Source organism: Brachionichthys hirsutus, chromosome 3, assembly GCF_040956055.1.
Source record: "Brachionichthys hirsutus isolate HB-005 chromosome 3, CSIRO-AGI_Bhir_v1, whole genome shotgun sequence".
NCBI classification, from domain to species: domain Eukaryota; kingdom Metazoa; phylum Chordata; class Actinopteri; order Lophiiformes; family Brachionichthyidae; genus Brachionichthys; species Brachionichthys hirsutus.
The window spans coordinates 13,758,863-13,776,026 of record NC_090899.1 but is presented as its reverse complement, the minus strand read 5'-3'; the positions used below and the strand labels follow the sequence as shown (position 1 = coordinate 13,776,026).

Here is a 17,164-nt window from a genome sequence, read left to right as displayed (position 1 = left end):
AATTGAACTATTTCTTGTCCGAGCGTTTCATCGCCACGTTACACTTACTCGTGTCAAGTGCATGTCTGCGATTGGCGTCCCCCCCCCCCGATTGTCTTTATGTCTGGAGCGGCGGAGGAGGAATAACGCGCCGCGCTCATCTGATAGCTGCGTCTTCGGTGCCGTTCAGACTGCTGGGGTCTCTGATGTGGAACACCCGGCGACTTCGAGTATGTCCTGAAGCCAATCTGCACGCCCATCTTCTGTCTCGTGTTCATTTCTCGTCACGGATGTTTCGCAATCGGCCGCTGATTTGGGAGATAGCGCGTCGTGCTGTTCTATTCCTTTTCATGGACTAGTGGTGATAGGAATCTCACTGTCGCTCTCGTTCCTGCTCTGCTCCGGGCTAATTGGGAATGGCGCGTGTTAGCTATAGCTAACTCTGCTAATGAACTTGTTCTCAGCCTTATCTAAAGGCGTGCTCGTGTAAACTACACCCCCTTGTGAAAGCCATGAAAACCCGGGGTTCGTTAGGAGCGCTGTAATTGTGATCGTTGTCATTTCGGCTGAAACTGTTAAGCTTGTTAATTACCCTTTTGCTTCAGTGTGGTATTTAGTCGGAACACATGTCAATCTCCTTTAATCAACTTATGTGAACTGACGCACGTCTGAAGCAGGAGTTGTGGGCTACTGCCCTTTAATTATAGAGCGCCAACATCTCAGTCTGTTAGATTGAACGCCACACTGATGATGCAGCCTGAATACAAGCAGTTCAATAATATACTATTTCAATGCATTGATGGGCAGCAGGCCGGCTCGATGTCATATCAGCTAGCACTGTCGCTTCACAGCAAGAAGGTTCCGGGTTCGAATCCTATCTGTGCAGAGTTTGCATGTACTCCCCGTGTCTGCATGGGTTCTCTCCGGGTTCTCCGGTTTCCTCCCACTGCCAAAAACATGCTAATTAGATGAATTGAGTACTCCAAATTGTGTGTAGTGTATGAGTGTGTGTGAAGGGTTGTCTGTCTGTGTGGCCCCGCGATGCGCTGGCGACGCACCCAAGGTGTACACCCCGCCTCTCACCCATAGCAAGCTGGGATAGGCTCCAGCAGACCCGTGACATGCAAGGTGGAAAAGCGGAATAAAATGGATGGATGGATGGATAGAAGGATGATTCGCAGCAATATTGACTTGGTTTTAGGTCAACCGGATCTTCGGATGCTGTAAAAATACATCTTCACTTTCCACATAATGGGAAAACTAACAAACTACATCTTTGAAGAATAAAACATTCTTAAAGGGACATTCCACTAATGGTGATCACATACAGTCATACTAAGTACAAGGGGAGGATGAGTGAGCTGCCAATGTGCAGCTGCCAAATGATGATGATGATGATGATGATCCTTATCATCATTATGTCATCATGGATTTTGTACATATAGAATTCACATTTTAATTATCCTGATAAACTTTGAGTGTGAAAGAGGGCAGATCTGATTTTATGCTGGTGCCGTGTTGGAAATGTAGTCAAAGTAAAGTTTTAAATCTGTTTCTGCCAGTTAGAATCAAGAGTCAAAATCGAAATTATTTTTGTTTTTCATTGACTATAAAATTGTTTCATCTCTAATCTACAAGCAATGCTTTCAGTTATAGAATTCTTAACTGATTAAAATGCAATATTTTACATGTAATGGTAATTAATTAGATCATTCTGCTTTTGCATTATACACAGTGGCAGCATTCTGACTTGATGGATGAGATGGGTAGAAAAAGAGGGAATTCATAAAGAGGACAGAAGTGAACAAGAGGTAACAGACCATGTGACCATCTTGTTCACGATCCCTTAGTTGTGAGTGACGGACAGTTCCTGGCGCCAGCTGGTCATTGGCCAGGGAAAGACAGCGGTCAGCTGGAAGAGTGGCCATCTGAGAATCTAGCTACCTGATGGTCGGACACAGATGAAGCTCGAGCACACACACACACACCTACACGCACACCTACACACACACACGCACCCTACCATAAAAACGATATAAAAAAAACTACATCCACCTGCTTCCTTTTCCTTTCAGGACATCAAAGACGCTGAAAACAGAACTTCACGCAGATGTAAAAAGTATTGAGGCTCATTTTTGACTCCAGCCGACCCAGAAGCATCCAGTCCGTCTTCCACTCTACCTAAAATATAGCAATAAAACAAAACCAATAAAATAACAGGCAAAAAAACGCAATAGTCATTTCAGGTTTAATGCACATATGTCATGCGAGAAGAACTGGAGGCCCAGATGGCCACGATATCAACAATTGTTTGCCCATGCTGCTATTTATATTATGTTAAAATACTGCATATATTTGCAAGACGACAGTAGGCCCTTTATGTTCGGAGTTAAAGTGATCACCAATATACAGTACACAGAGAGATTGAATCATTAGGGCAGACGTTTCCTAAACTTTTAGTTGAGCCAGATAAAATTCTAGTTCTATGGGAAAGACGGGGAACTGCTAGAAAAGAAGATCGACAGTTCGGCTTTGAAAATGTCACATTTTAATTGCAGACTTGTTTCCAGATTTGGCCTCGACTGAGCTGAAAGTAAAATGAATTAAACTCCAGTAGGCAAAAAAAATAATACTTTTCTATTCTTAACCGGCAACTGTCCATTTCAGCACAGTTCAGTCGGGTTGTTCTCAGCAAACAAGGCATTTTCTAACTCAGCAGCCAAGTCCGTTATAAAGTCAGGATGTCGTCAAGGAAGGAGGGACGAGCCAAAACGAGCGAGAGAGCGAGACAAACGGAGCACCCAGATGCAGATTAGGCTGCAGGAGATGAGTGTAAAAGGGATTTAATGGTACGATGGATTAGAGAAATCCTTGTAACAATGTTAAATAATTATGGTTCCAGCTGAGATCAAAGCGCCATTGATTGAACCCCTCAAGCCTTCTGCACACTTGGAAAGCAAAGATTGGTAAACTAGTGCTCAGACCACTCTGCCTTCTCCAGTTAAATTGGATTGGAAATATTAGGATAGAGATGAATCCTTTCAGGAGGCTTTTGCAAAGCTTTTGTCACCGGAAATGTAGCTTGAGAGCGGTAAGAAAGGTTTGATAATGCACTGTCTCGACAGAATCATAAGACGAGGGTGTCGCAGCTGTCTCCACTGATACCTAAGCGTTTTAAGTAGACTTATAGACACACTTGACTGTTATATCAGCAAACTGAAAACTTTCAGCGGAGGCTTTCATTCAAGGCCCCCCTCCCTTCTCTCTCTCTCGTCTTGTAATCAAGAAATTTGGACGTGCATCATGGCAATTCTCTCTCAGAAAGGGGAAGGTTTTATCTCGCTCCTCCAGGAGTTTATTCAAAGTCTTCACACAAGTCTCACAAAACATGAATGACATGAAGATTGCTGATACTGATGATGAAAGTCCATCATTAGTTTCCCTGTGAGTTCTGGGCCCTCACTGATGTAAAATTAAATTGCAATCAAAGTGTCGCGTGTAAACATTGTTGGGGATTTTTTTATTCTTCTCCAAATACATTTTATTTCTGAAAAGAGACGATGAGGTTTTTACCTCATATAGATCACCTGCGTGCAGAGACATCCCCCCCCCCCCCCCACACACACACACATTCACAATGTGTGATTATAATGATGAAATGTGCAACTAGAGATTAGACAAATCACTCTACTGCTATGCTGCATCGCCTGGATGCAAATTTAATCACTGATCGGTTATACTAAGAGGCTTTATGAAGGAAGTTCATGGTTGTTAGCTCTATAATCTAAAATGGGGCAAAATGCTGTTCTTATCATCTGAAGGAGATGTCACGACAGTCAGCTCTAGTGTTTGTGTGGCTACGTGGGATGTGGCATGCTGAGAATGCCTTTAATAAGATGATTCACTTCCAACCATTTTGTCTGCGTTTCAGCAGAATCTGTGTCCACTCACGACGACATCGCTTTGCTGTGAGGACTATTTCTCTTTACAAGGCTCTAAGGAAGAAGTAGCAGGGGGATGTTGCTAAATATGGAAAGTCTTTAGCGCCCTGGATTGATTGGATTGATTCTGCAATGCTTATACCCTCCCAGGCGCTGTAGCTGCACACATTTTTTCCAAGAAGTAAAACTGTAATTGGTCGAATACGTGATGTGTGTATTCAGTATTAGCATGAAGACTCTCGTGCATGTGGTGCGATGGGATGTAACGCTGGCTAAACGCTGGATTGCTGGAGTGGAACGTACTTGTATGTGGACATTTTCATTTATTTTAGCCTTTTTAGATTGAAACTACAGAGTATATCTGAGTGGATTTGGTTTGTAGTTCTCTTTCAAGGTGTTTGCTGCCCTCCCTTTTTTATTTGGCCACAGGAACGCACTCAGTCCCATCCAATCATATCTCCTCCAAAGTCCAGACCCCCGACTAATTCTCTCTCTCTCTCTCTTGCACACACACACACACACACACTGAAATCTGAACAGTCCCCCCCCCCCACCTGTGAATGCCCCTCATTGGTGATGAACAGTTGGGGCTGTGCATGGCCTGCTGGTCACGCCAATTCCATCTCCTTCTCTCCTCTGTTTAGGACTGGTGGGGGGTGGGGCACGCATGTCAAGTGAATTAAAATACCAAATAATAGTACTAATAATAATAATGATAATAAAAAGTTTATAAAAAATGGCGTGTTCCTCCCTGATTGTGCGGATGTTGTGGTATTCAATTATACAATTTTCACTGGCATATTAATCATCTTTTCAACAAACAAGCCTCCGTTAATTAAAGCAAAGCATGGATAAAGACGTGTTGCCGGATCATCACTCCGTTTATCACCACACACAGACCCGCAGTTAAGTAAATTCAGGCTGTGAGATGAATTTCAATGGTCTCCCTGTTCCTTCCTGTGTGTGCGTGCATGTGTGTGTTTAACCATGTATTTATGCACATTGTGTTTGGAGGTGTGGTTTGTGACATTTCATGTCAGTCTGCTTGGGAAAACGAGATCATGCACCATCAGTCGAGGACGACTCTAATTGTTTAATGCAGATCTCTAACTCGCCAGTGGGGTGTGTTTCTTATCGTTCCTTCAGTTCTTTGCAGATCTGAATGTTAAATCTTTGATTGCGACGTCCACCGTTCAGATTAGTCAGCTGGACTGAATTTAGGTTATTGCCACAGTGAGCCTGTCGAGGAGCCCAGTGGAACCACGTCGCATCTCGATGTACACAGGACCGCTCTTTCCATTCTCCTATCTCCTTTTCCCTTTTTTTTGTGCTGCCTCTGGGGCTTGGCCATCGGTGGGTGGGAATGGAGATTATTCAGGATCTGGTAAGATATGGGCTTCTCTGATCATAGCTCAGTGCCTGTCATTCAGTCACTAAATGGAAGAGGTGGGGGGGGGCCTTGGTGATGGGAGCAGCCAGACAGCCATGCAAGTGCTTGAGTTCCACCAGCAGAAAAAGAACCGGCGGCATCTGTAGACTTGTCCCCGTCCTTCATTGTGCAGCAACTTTATCAGCAACAGCCGCTCACCGGCTTGCTAAACTGGAGGGCCAGTCGCCTCTTAACTTAAACATAAGATCTTTGTGGTTTGAAGCACTCGGCTGCTCTGCGCCCACTGTGGATCTGAAAGGCAAACATGACTCCAGTGTCGCAGGCACCCATCACTAAATCACACCTCATGGAAAACTTGTTCCTGCTGCGGTGGCTTGAATCTAAATGCACTCAAACAGACTGTTGCACCGGTGCAAGACCCTCCTCCTCCTCCTCCTCCTCCACCCCAACCCATCTCAAAAGAAAAAGGAAAAAAAGACATGATGGAGAAAGAAAGAGAGAGGGATGGAGAGTGGGAAAGAGATGGAGATGGGGAATAGAGAAAGAGGAGTAAGAGAGGGGAAGAGAAAAGTCAAAAACCTCCACATAACAATGCCGGAGAAAAATCAGAACATTTTCCACCGAAAGATGGGCCATTTCCAAATCCTTGTGCCCTATCAGACAAATTAAAGTAAATCAAGCATGAAATGAAGCAGAAGAGCCCGGAGATAAGGCTCCTTTAAGTCGTTTACAGATTAGGACAGAGAGAGAGAGAGAGAGGGAGAGGTGCATCTGGTCTCTGGCAGTGAAGGAGGCTAGTTTCTCATTTCACAATAGCAGCCTGTGTATAGGATTACTCTCCCCTGTCACCAACATGAGGAGCGGTGGGGGAATAGACGGCCACAAAACGCAGGAATATGTTCCCTCAGAAATATTTGGAACCAAAAACCTCTCAGCGTCGGCCAGATGTGACATGTGATAAGCAAACAAGGTACATGTGGCTTTTGACTGGGTGCATCGTTCTGATTTGTTTGTCATTGCGATCGCCTCTTCACCTTTTCTTGTGCTCAAGCGGCTTCATCACGCCGTTGGTTTAAACATTCAAATGAATTCCGGATTGGCTGGGTGGCGCCACGTGGCTTTACGGCTGCCGGCTCCTATACGCGCATGTTAAGCACGCCTCGGATCAAGTTTGGGGGTGGTGGGAGGGAGGGAAGGGGAGGTGGCTGAGGAGGTGTGCAAATGATGAAATGAAGTGTGATTTTGTTTTAATGTTGCAGCGCTCTGTAAACCGGGTGTGCGTTGCACTTCTATTTTCTGTCTCACATCAACAGATTAATTGCTGTTTTATTTTAGCACTCACAATCAAAACATAATTATGGAGCTAGTTGCTCATGGAGGAACAATATTTTACATACAGACGCACACACATCTCATTCATGCATGCAATAGAAATAGAATGCGAGCAGGAATTAACCCCCCCTCCCACCACCACATACCACATGCTTACTTAGACACACACAGGCACCCACACAAGGCAAAGGGTGTTCTGCTCTTTGATGCCACCCGTCAAGCTCTCAGCAGATTTTGTTTCACTCCTTTCGTGTATCTTTTCTGGGAGTGATGAGAGGTGGGCTCGGCTGCAGCAATCAGCTCGCTCTGAGCGAGACGAGAGCTGGCCGCCGTCACCCGGTTGCTGCTCTCCAAAGCCTCGACCTTGACCTCCCCGGTCCAAGTCTTAGGTTTAACTTCTTTATCGCACTATCTCCAGGCATTTAAAAATACTCCTGAAACTCGATGATTTAACCCGCTTTTACGCTGTTCACATCAAAACTGGATGAAAAAAGAAAACCTTAATCCATCTTATCTGTTGACTGTCAAACTGCTCCAGCTAAAACCTACTCACAAAAGACAACTAGGTCACCCAGGGGGGGGGGGAGCAAGAATTCCCCGTTACCCAGGGGAAGTTGAAGCCTGGTAATTGACTTGGGAGGAGATTCAGGAGTATTTTAAAAATAGTCTAAAATTAACTGCAGAACATCAAGAGTGGGAGGTAGCCGTGTTTACTTGTGTTGTGTGTAAAAAAAAAAGTAACGTTGTTTGTTTAGGAATTTCAGAGCGCAGGCAAAGATTCTTCGAACCAATCGCTCCCACATATATCTATTTGTCATGCTGCGCTTCCTGCACGGAATTTATGACGAGGCTGAACACATGAAGCTGCAGCTTCTTTTTGTCGCTGGCTAAAGTCCATCCATCCATCTGTCTGAACTACATGCCTCCCCAACGCACATACCACCAATTACTCATTCGCCCTGACACGCTCAGGTGGAGTATCGTCCTTTTCATGGTTCGGAAGTTTTTAAGGAAAGCGTTTAAAATAATCAGATTCCTGCTGGAGTGGTGTGTGTCCTCTAGATGTTTTCAGCGATACAGTGATATCTCTGTGTGAAGACAGTCATTCTTTAAGTTTTGCTGTCTCTCTACACATACTTTCGGTAGAAATTGCTGCGCTTCTCCAAAGATGGATGTCTCGGAGATTGTTGTCAGGGAGCGTGCTGCTGACGATGCCAGGCCTCTGATGAAACAGAGCGTTGACAACTGTTATATTTCAATTGTTCAATGACACCAAACAACATCCTCTGCTGCGGTAATGTACTGTGTGTGTGTGCGTGTGTGTGTGTGCTATTCCACCCTGCCTCATGCCTTTAATACTTAAATGAGTGCAGATCAAACTCAGAATCCTGAGTTTTATTTTGATCACTCCGTAAATACTGAGTTCATCATTGTTATGAGGTATCAATGATGGACGACTCTTAAACCTTAAATGATTTAAGTTATCTTCCTATGATCGACACCATGCAGGAAGCATGCTTCATTTATTTACCAAGGTAAGAAGTGAATATGTTTAGCTCTGACTCGCCGCAGTGCCATCTTACACCTATAAATAAGAAGACTGCACCTTTAAATCTGGCTGCTTAGCACGGCAAAGAAACTATTTCTTCATGACCCCCTATCATATTTAACAAAGGAGATGGATATGGGAGAGGTGAGCCTTATAGCTGATGGTTGAAGGCCCTGGACGAACGCTTTCCATCCATTGCTTGTCACAATGCTATGCTAAGCTAACCAAATTCAAGCTGTATTGATGATTTAAACTGGGACAGATACGACAATGGAATCACTCCTCTTGTCTAACGCTCCATCAGAAAGAGAATAAGCATGCTTCCCAAAACAATCACGTTTTTAAGGCGGATTCGTCGTTCAGGGATATTATGAAAATGATCTATTTCATCATTCAATTATGTGTTTTTGAAAAAATTCAGAAAATACACCCACTTATCCATACAACCAGCGCTGACCATTCCCAAATAAACTTTGTCCTGAGCAAACTTTCTTGCCACCCCCTGGGGCCCACAGGCAGGCGTCATCTAGTCACGCTGGGCTGGGGGGGCTTAGTGGTGGGTGAGGAGGACACAGATATGGTGGGGGTCTTCCACTGTTTGAAACCCAGGGTCTTTCTCAGAGATAATAGTGTGGGCTGTGTGGTATACATGATGCATTTTGCCAGCTGGGACCTGATAATAGTGGTTTGGGAAGGGGTGGAGAAAGTTCATCGCTCTCTTATCAAAGCTCTGCGACATTTCTCCTTCAGCTGTAAAATTCCATATCGCATATCTGCTTTAAAGATGTGGCACCTTTTGTTGAACCGATACAGGGCGTTTCATTTCACCCCACATGCCTCTCTTATGGTGTATTAATTTATAGCCCATTTGCTGGCTCTATAACGCGGCCTGTCACTGGAGATGACTGGGGCTCAGCGAGACATCTGTGAATTGCCTCGAACAGGATATTGAACTTTGAACAGCGGTCATTTATTTGCTTTGATTCAAAGGTGCTGCTCGATATCAACGGGGATCATCAGCTGCGTGAAGCTCAAACGCATTTTCCCACTTGTCTCATCGTCCTTTGTCTCCCAGTTGCATCCGTCCTTACAGTAAGGATGCTCAAGATAACGGGAAAATGGTGAAGTAAAACATGAGCTTGATCATTGATCAAGATTTTACTATGCTGCAGGCGGATTCTGCCTCTTGAAGCTGGGTCTTTGAACTCGTTGGAGAAGTAAAATACACACGGAGAACGGCTCGAGTAAATGTTTTAACTAATCAGCAGTTGCAAGTTGAGTACGTTATTTGTCACAGCTTCCAAATTCCTAAGATTATAGGAAAGTGTAGGAAATATGGTTAAAGACTTCAGGAATCAACAATCAATAGAGAATTATTGTAGCATTCAGCCATAGAAAACATGTATATAATCAATCAGTCAGTATATAGATCATAAAACTTCAATCATTTCCTCACATTAGCTGATATATAGAATATAAAGGAGAACATGATTTTGATTCAATTATATATGATAACATTATTTCACGACAGAAAACCTTTTAAGGTCTCTCTATCAGACGTCCTCACCTATTCATTGAAATGAAGCAACAACAACAACAACAACAACAACAAAACAAGCAGATGCCAGCATGGAGAATCTTGGGTGCCATCTGAAGAGGATCTCTCCACACAAAGGGACATTCATTGGTCTGCCAAGTATCTGTACAGTGCAGGAACGGACTCTAGACTAGAGTCTAGCGACAGATGATGATCTTATCGAGGGAGGGGTGGTGGTTGAGGAGGTGTCGGTGGGTGCAGAGGGTGAAGGTGGCAGAGCAGGGTTGGTTGGGATATGGAGGGTTGGGGTTCTTAAGTCTTTTAAATTTAGAGGCTTTTAAATCTCCTCGTGGCCGACCACAGGTTCTCTTCCTGCTTCTGTCTGCTATGTTTGTACAAAACGTATTTGTGATGTGATTTATCATCACAATGATCAAAAGTCTTTGCTGCCATAATTACCCGCACATAAAATCGCATTACTTTATATGTGAGTGAACCTGCAAACGCTCACAGAGATAGAGCATGAAGTGAGCTCATTACTCATCCAAGGGTGTTTTTGTGCAGATCTTCCACTCGTGTCTGCAACAGATGTGACCAGCCATCTGCAAGCCTGCAAAGTCCTCAGGCAATGGGCACAACCGCCACCTAAACATGGCGGACGACAAACGACACAACATGACTCCTGTCCCTTTCTCCCCCACTTTTCACCTACGCTGCCCATTATTCCCTTTTGACTCCAAAAGAAAAGAGAGAGAAGGACAGGAATCAGAATTATTGGCCATAGAAAGCTTGAGTTGTTTGTCAAGCGGGGCTAAACAGGAACTTGCATCCAAGCGGCTAAAGGCCGTGCCTCTTATCTGAGCACAAACAGAATGCATCAAGCGGTGGCTGTTGCTCGCCGTGATGATGACCAGCTGTGCACCAATGTTTAATTATTTCTGTGTAATGAGCTCACCCACCTTCCACTGCAGCACCAGGAAGACAGCGTGCCGCAGGAACACAGGAGGGGACGTAGCGGGAAAGAATCAATGAGATAACACAGTCCAGATTGTCTCGTGTGTCTTTTTTTTTAAAAGACTATTTCAAAAACCGTGCATGTATTTCCTCTAAAACGTCCCAATGCTTTGACCATGCGCTCGCGTCGCAGGGGTGCAGATTTGCATTATGGGTGACATTTAGATTTTAACTGCTACCGGACTGACCACCGCAGACGAGTACAAGTTCAAAATGTCATTTGTAGCAGGTAATGACACTAGCCTGAGGTTTCAATCGTGCTTACACATGCACAGAAGCACAGAAGCACACATCTCCATACGAGCACAACAGAGAGACACAACGGCGTGCCGCAGATACATGGCTGATATTTACCCCGTGGAGCAGAGCTGAATAGCTTATTATTCCACAGGCATACCAGAAAGTTCATGATTACTTCGGCTCAGTCAACATGGACACAAATGAACTGAACAATACGTCAGACGACTCACCGTTGACAGCTCTTAAAATAAACTCCTGCCTATAAACACATGAGTATTTTGCGCATGCGGCAGGTTCATCACCTGCAAACGTTTTGCTCCTTCAGTTCAAGTAGATCAGAATATCGATTGTGTTCATTAGTGTCTAAAAACTTTTAGTTTTTGTCTTGTGTCTGTGTTTTTCCAACTTCACGTATTATTTTGGCACTCACGCCTCCTCTCTCTTGTTCTTTATCACGGTCATAATTATATTTCTCTGAGAGTGATTCCTGCTGATACTTTGCATTAAAACGTTATTGAATTGGACATTGCTTCTGGAGTCGTGCGTTTGGGTCCCAGTTCTGGTCGTGACAATTAGTTGACAGGGTGAGAATTAAATAGACGTCAACAGCTTTATTTGGACCAGACCATCCAGTTTGAGCCAGAACAAAATGTCAGGTGTGAAACCTCCCCTGGATCAAGGTCCAGATTACTTCGTTTTGTTTGCAGGGTGAAATCACTTTTTTTTTTCTTGGATGATCAGGCTAGTTACAGGCAGTCGTTGTCAATAAACAAAAGAAAAAGATAAACAAAAGCAAGACGGATATTTAAATATAAAGGATAATAAAGATTCTTAGAGAAGCAGCCTATGTAAATAATAACTGGTTGTACGTGTGTCATGGAACGTTCTTCAGTGCGCTTGCATAATTGCATTTTGGGGAAAAGAATTAACCAGATAAAATGTAAACGATTCATTAAAACACAGACACACATCATTTTGTTGTGTGTTTGTACTGAGTGTACTTCAATGCACAAGAATTAAGATTTACAAGATATAAGACCTTGGATTGTATTTCAGGAGTGAAACCACCATTGCAGTGAATCATTCCTCGTTTAATAATAAGCCTCATCTAACTAGACTTCAAGGCATCAGCTCTGAAAAGCACATTTGAGAGCTGCATACCTTTCCTTTGAGACTCCGGCACATAAACACACACGGAGAAAATTCCCCTCCCAAAAGAAAAACCATGTCCAGTATGGTTTATCATAACTCTTTGATTAATCACCATCCTGAAAAAGTACACTGAATCTAAGAGATAGGGCGGTTAGTGTCAGGGAGGTGAGCACCGGTTGTTCTCACAGTGCTATCCGGTTTCACTGCTAATTAACCGGAGTTCTGCACTGCGCTAACAAGGGCCCGGCCTTCCTGGAACAGCAGAAATAGGCCTGCTCTTGCCAGCCAGGAAGTCTGCACTGTCTCACAGCGATTATCTCAACACGAGACATCTCTCAAGCAAGGTTAGCGTGCTGTGTGTCGGGGGAACGCCATCAGATAGATGTGGGCTCGATTTGCTTATCCACTTTGAAACGGCTTGACTTTAACCTTCACTTCTTGCGCGGGGGGGGGTTGAGGCTGTCATGTTATCACACACATAGGTGTCGGGAGGGAGACAATGTCGGCGTGATTTGATGTGGAAGTCGTGTGCTATATGTGGAGCACCGCAGCTAACTATTTTGGGATCCGGTGTCTTTTTTTTAGGGGAGCTGGATGGACTCCTTAAAGATGGTGAGCGTCGGATCCACAGCCGACAGCAGCTCCCCGTCGGGACAACATGGGGACCCTTCGAAGGGAAGATCGAGATGGGCACTGAGAGCGTCACACTGGTACGTCCTTGTTTTGCTTGACTATTGTATCATCCCGAATATTTTTTTTTCATCATGAACTTACTACAAAAATGAAATGAAGTAGAAAACCTGCTCGCCTTCAGGTAAAGTGTGAAAAGCAAATTCCTCCAATTCAAGAATTGATTTACGTTCAGACGGCTCAAGCTTCAGAAAACACGTCTTGTTCAGCACGTTGTTCCAGATTTTGAACCCCCAAAAAAGAATAAAGACGCTGATCATCCGTGATCTTCAGCTTCTAATGTGGGATGGCTGAGAGACGACAGCTGAAGGATCTCAGATGAGGTTCATTTAGACCCGATCATGGGCATGCATGTTCTCTGTGAAAGCTGCTTTGCATGACCCATTTCAATATTTGGTAAGAGGCAACAGGTTTGTTTTATAATTGTGATTTAGCACAGTATAAAGATGCAGGTTGGTCAAATGAACATGACTTAGAGTCAGCAGTGCTTTGCCATTCTTTAAACACCGGCAACAAAATCCGTGTATGAACAAATCTAAGGATTCAAAGAAGCTCAATGATACAGATGGTGACAGCAATGATGACGCAAGTCGCTCCAAAGCGCCCAGGATAAAAAACCTACCCAAAATTAACGGAGATGGTATGATCGCCCCGTGTCCGCGTGGGTTTTCTCCAGGTTCCACCTCCAAAAGCACGCAGCTTTTGGTGAATTGGTTATACAAAAATTGAATCAGAGCGTAAGTGATTATTTGTCTTTCGTGTTACCGCAATGAGCTGGCATCTCATCCAGGGCGTTCCCCACCTCTTGCCCGTAGTCAGCCGGGATAGGATCCAACAGCCGCGTGACCCGCGAGGCAGATACACGATTGTAGAGGAGATGATCACGAACCATTGATGGAAACGTAATGATGCAATGGCTATTGGCTTGCTTGTATAAATGATTAAAGATTGGTTTAATGATCAAACACCATTAGTTAAGACCTTTTAGAATGCATGTCTTCTTACTAAGTACTTTGAGACTATCGGGTTTGATAAAACCTGAAGGCAAATCATTCTATTTGGTCCAACTTTGTTTTTCGCAGCCATGGAAACAAGAGGCTCAGGTTGACCTACTGCTCTTGTAGAGTAACAGGTCCTCCGTGGGTTTCATATTCCACTCTGCATTTGCATTAATTAAGAAAGTCTTATTAAAATTGTAACCAAGTGCCGGTTCATCCTGTTAAGAAACATAAGGAAAAGTCCATAAGAGGTTTTCACCACCCCCAACCATTTTTTCCTAAATTCCTTAAATGCATAACTTTGTTAAATTGTTTTCAGAGCAGTTTTGGAGTGTTTTCTAAGCTCCCCCTCACGGTTTTGAAGTCATCAGTGGCTTTAAATAACTCAAGCTGTATTATAGCCATGAAATACGGCTTCTCTCAGGGTAAAGCCAGTTATCCTTGGGCGGAAAAGTGATTTGACAGAGCAACACCTCAAGTTGCCTTCTAAAGTAACACACTCCATATATTTCTCCCGCTATCGCGGCATGAATTTCCCTGAAAGGCCTCCAAAAGCAACCTTCATCTGTCCCTCAAATAACCCTCACAATCTCTGTTAATGGCATATGAAACGCCTTTTTGAATTTGTTTGTTTCAGGCGCTCTTTGTAGACGCACATTTCACAAATTGCTGAACTAGACTCTTAAACCGATTGTTGCTCTTGGCAAGAGTGTTACGATCTTAACTAACTGTCCTCTGAGGAATTCATTTCCAGTTCATCCCGGTGTTTTTCTTTTTTCTTCCTCCCCCCCCTTACACAAGCAGGTGCTGGTCATCACCTGTAATAGATTGTGGAGGGGTTACAGAATATGCCAGACTCGCCTCGCAATTAAAATCAGTAGAAGACGCTTTGGCATATTGCCTTAGAGGATCTCATGTGTGTATATTCTCCTGGGTCCTTTCAATGCTTTGCTGCTTGCCCTCTCCTTTTACTAAAGTTTCTTTACTCAAACAGGGTACTGGCTGTTAGCAGCATCTCACTTTCTCTCATTAAAGGCTAGGTCAACTCCAACTGGCATGTTTTGTTTTATTGAGCCTGCTGCTTTCAGGGTTCAGCATAGCTTTCTACTTTGTTTTCAGGACGCACCACAAAAAAAAAACCCAACTCGATTTTTTTGCTCTAGAGAATCATCTCTCTTACAGTAGCATGGTTTTCTTTCTTTTCTTTCTTTTTTTCATACTCAAGCCTCTATTTATTGAGCTGTTGCCTAGTTAAACATGCAGCTGTTGGCACCATTCCTAATATAGTACTGCATTTATCTCAGTATTTTTTTTATTATTTCTTTTTTTATCCAACAGTAGGCAAGGGAGTTGTGGAAATCTTAAAACACTGAGACACCCAGAAAGGAACAAACAGCAGATGCCTCACCTGGAGAGGGAAGGAGGAAAGGTAAATGTGAGGGTGAGGAGAGAAAAAAACGATGGCGTCAGGGTGGACGGTGCTGCACGGCGGGGTCAGAAGGCTGGAGAAAGAGCTTGAGGTAGAAATAAGGACTGGTTGCTTCATCAGCCTCTACCTCAGCTAGGAGGCACTCTCACTCATTCTTATGAGGTGTGACCTCCACAGACTATTAAATCTCCTTTTACCCTCTTAGATTTCTTGAAACCTTGGAGGTGAGTGAATTACCCGAAGGCTACCAGGTATATGGCGGCAGCGACACCGCTCTCATGCTTGAAACACATGATCCGCTGGTGAGATATTGGTATGCCCCCCCCCTCTGAAATCAAACATATATTATGCCTTCATCCAGGCACAGCATTTAAGATATGGCTTTTAGAGGTCAAGTAATATTTGTCGCGCTGCCTTGTTAAGGTGTATGGATCCTGTTTCTCACGCCTTGGCTTCACGCCCAGAGAGGGACTAAAGTGTAATGACTCCTTACAATAAATAATGAAAATGCAGTGAATTTAAGTAGATTTTACATTAAAGGAGATAGGAGCCCTACTTTGGTGTATATATAGAGCCCTTAAGAGAGCGTATGTGAGGTCCGGATAGATTCTGATGGAGGGGTGAGTTAGGACGGGAGGAGGAGGAGTGGGCTGCTGGTCTCTAGAGGTGCAAAATGGGAGCACAAGCTGCAGCTGGCCTCGCGTTATGTGCTGTGGTGAGGAGGCTGAGGCGCGCTGGTTGTTGCTGGACAGGCCTCAGCAGCGATGGGTCACGCCGCGGAAGAAAGTGAGGGGCATGCATGCTGTTGTCCAAGCAGATGTGGAAAGAGAGGTGTCAAGCTTGGTAGAGAATGAATGAAAAGAGAGAGAGTGAGAGGAAGCAGAAAAAACCAGAGGGCCAAAAGCCTTAAATCTGGGCATCTGCAGGACAGAGATAGGGTCACATCTCGACCGTTTATCAAAGGGGAAAGCAGATTTCACAGCTGATGGGTCGACAGTGGCAGGTCTGCAGAGCCCAGGGGCTCAGCTTGGCATGAGAGTTGTAGCTGTTCCTGTTGCAGACCTGTTAGCTCACTCACATTACAATGAACCGGACAAACCGTACACCTGCTCCTGCTGCCGTGTTATTCCACAGGCATGTATAGACGATTTATGGGGCTGGTTTAAACATGGGATATTTATAAAGATAATAACAAAGTGCAGCTCAGGCATCTCATCGGAGAGACGGAATGCTTTCAACTGGATTTAAAGACAGAGCAAAGTCTGAACTGATGAATTGCTGCATGGGTCAGGAAAAGGCTAGAACCAAGTAACCGAAATACAGCCAAGCGCCCTCCCCGGCTCCTCTCCTCTCCGTCTGACTGATGGAGCGGCCAGAACACCGTCTCATCCCTCACTTCTCACACTGATCAATCAGACCATTAGACTCCAATTACGGCTGCAGCCCTGGTGCAGGTGAGCGACGAGCACATCCAGCCGGCTTCAGACGCAACGCCTCCGACTGGCTTCCCCACACTCCCCAAATTAACACAAATTAATAGTGACACTCAGACATGAATGTCTGCAATCGAGAGGCTAAATTAACAGTCTGGGTCGAAGCTATTGAGTAGCAGGTGCCTTTAAAAAAAGGTAATTGCCAATCCTGGACGGAGCCGGGAAGCGCTGGTGGCACAGGGCTTGTCTGGAGTAAGGGGCCTGGCCCCTGCGAGCCTGGCTCCCATTGTAGGTGTTAATAATTGATTGGGAGGCAAGCTATTAATGAGCAGCAGATTTGGAGCTCTGTTGTAAATGTGTGTTGATGAGGGTGTTGTTGCCTCTTGTTCGATGCCTTACCAATGCTAATTGCTGAGGCTTAGTCAAGGTGCACCGTAATTGAGTCCAGATTCTCTGGAAATCTGGTCTTTATGTGTTCTG

General features: G+C 44.4%; 1 protein-coding gene across 1 annotated transcript in view; it reads left to right on the top strand.

The window, feature by feature from the left end:
• The window catches only part of zfpm2a (zinc finger protein, FOG family member 2a), a 141,741-nt gene that overhangs the window by 73,782 nt on the left and 50,795 nt on the right, over positions 1 to 17,164 (top strand). The window contains exon 5 of the mRNA XM_068760519.1: positions 12,720 to 12,844. Coding sequence (XP_068616620.1) covers positions 12,720 to 12,844 — 125 coding nt within the window. The remainder of the gene's footprint in view (positions 1 to 12,719; positions 12,845 to 17,164) is intronic.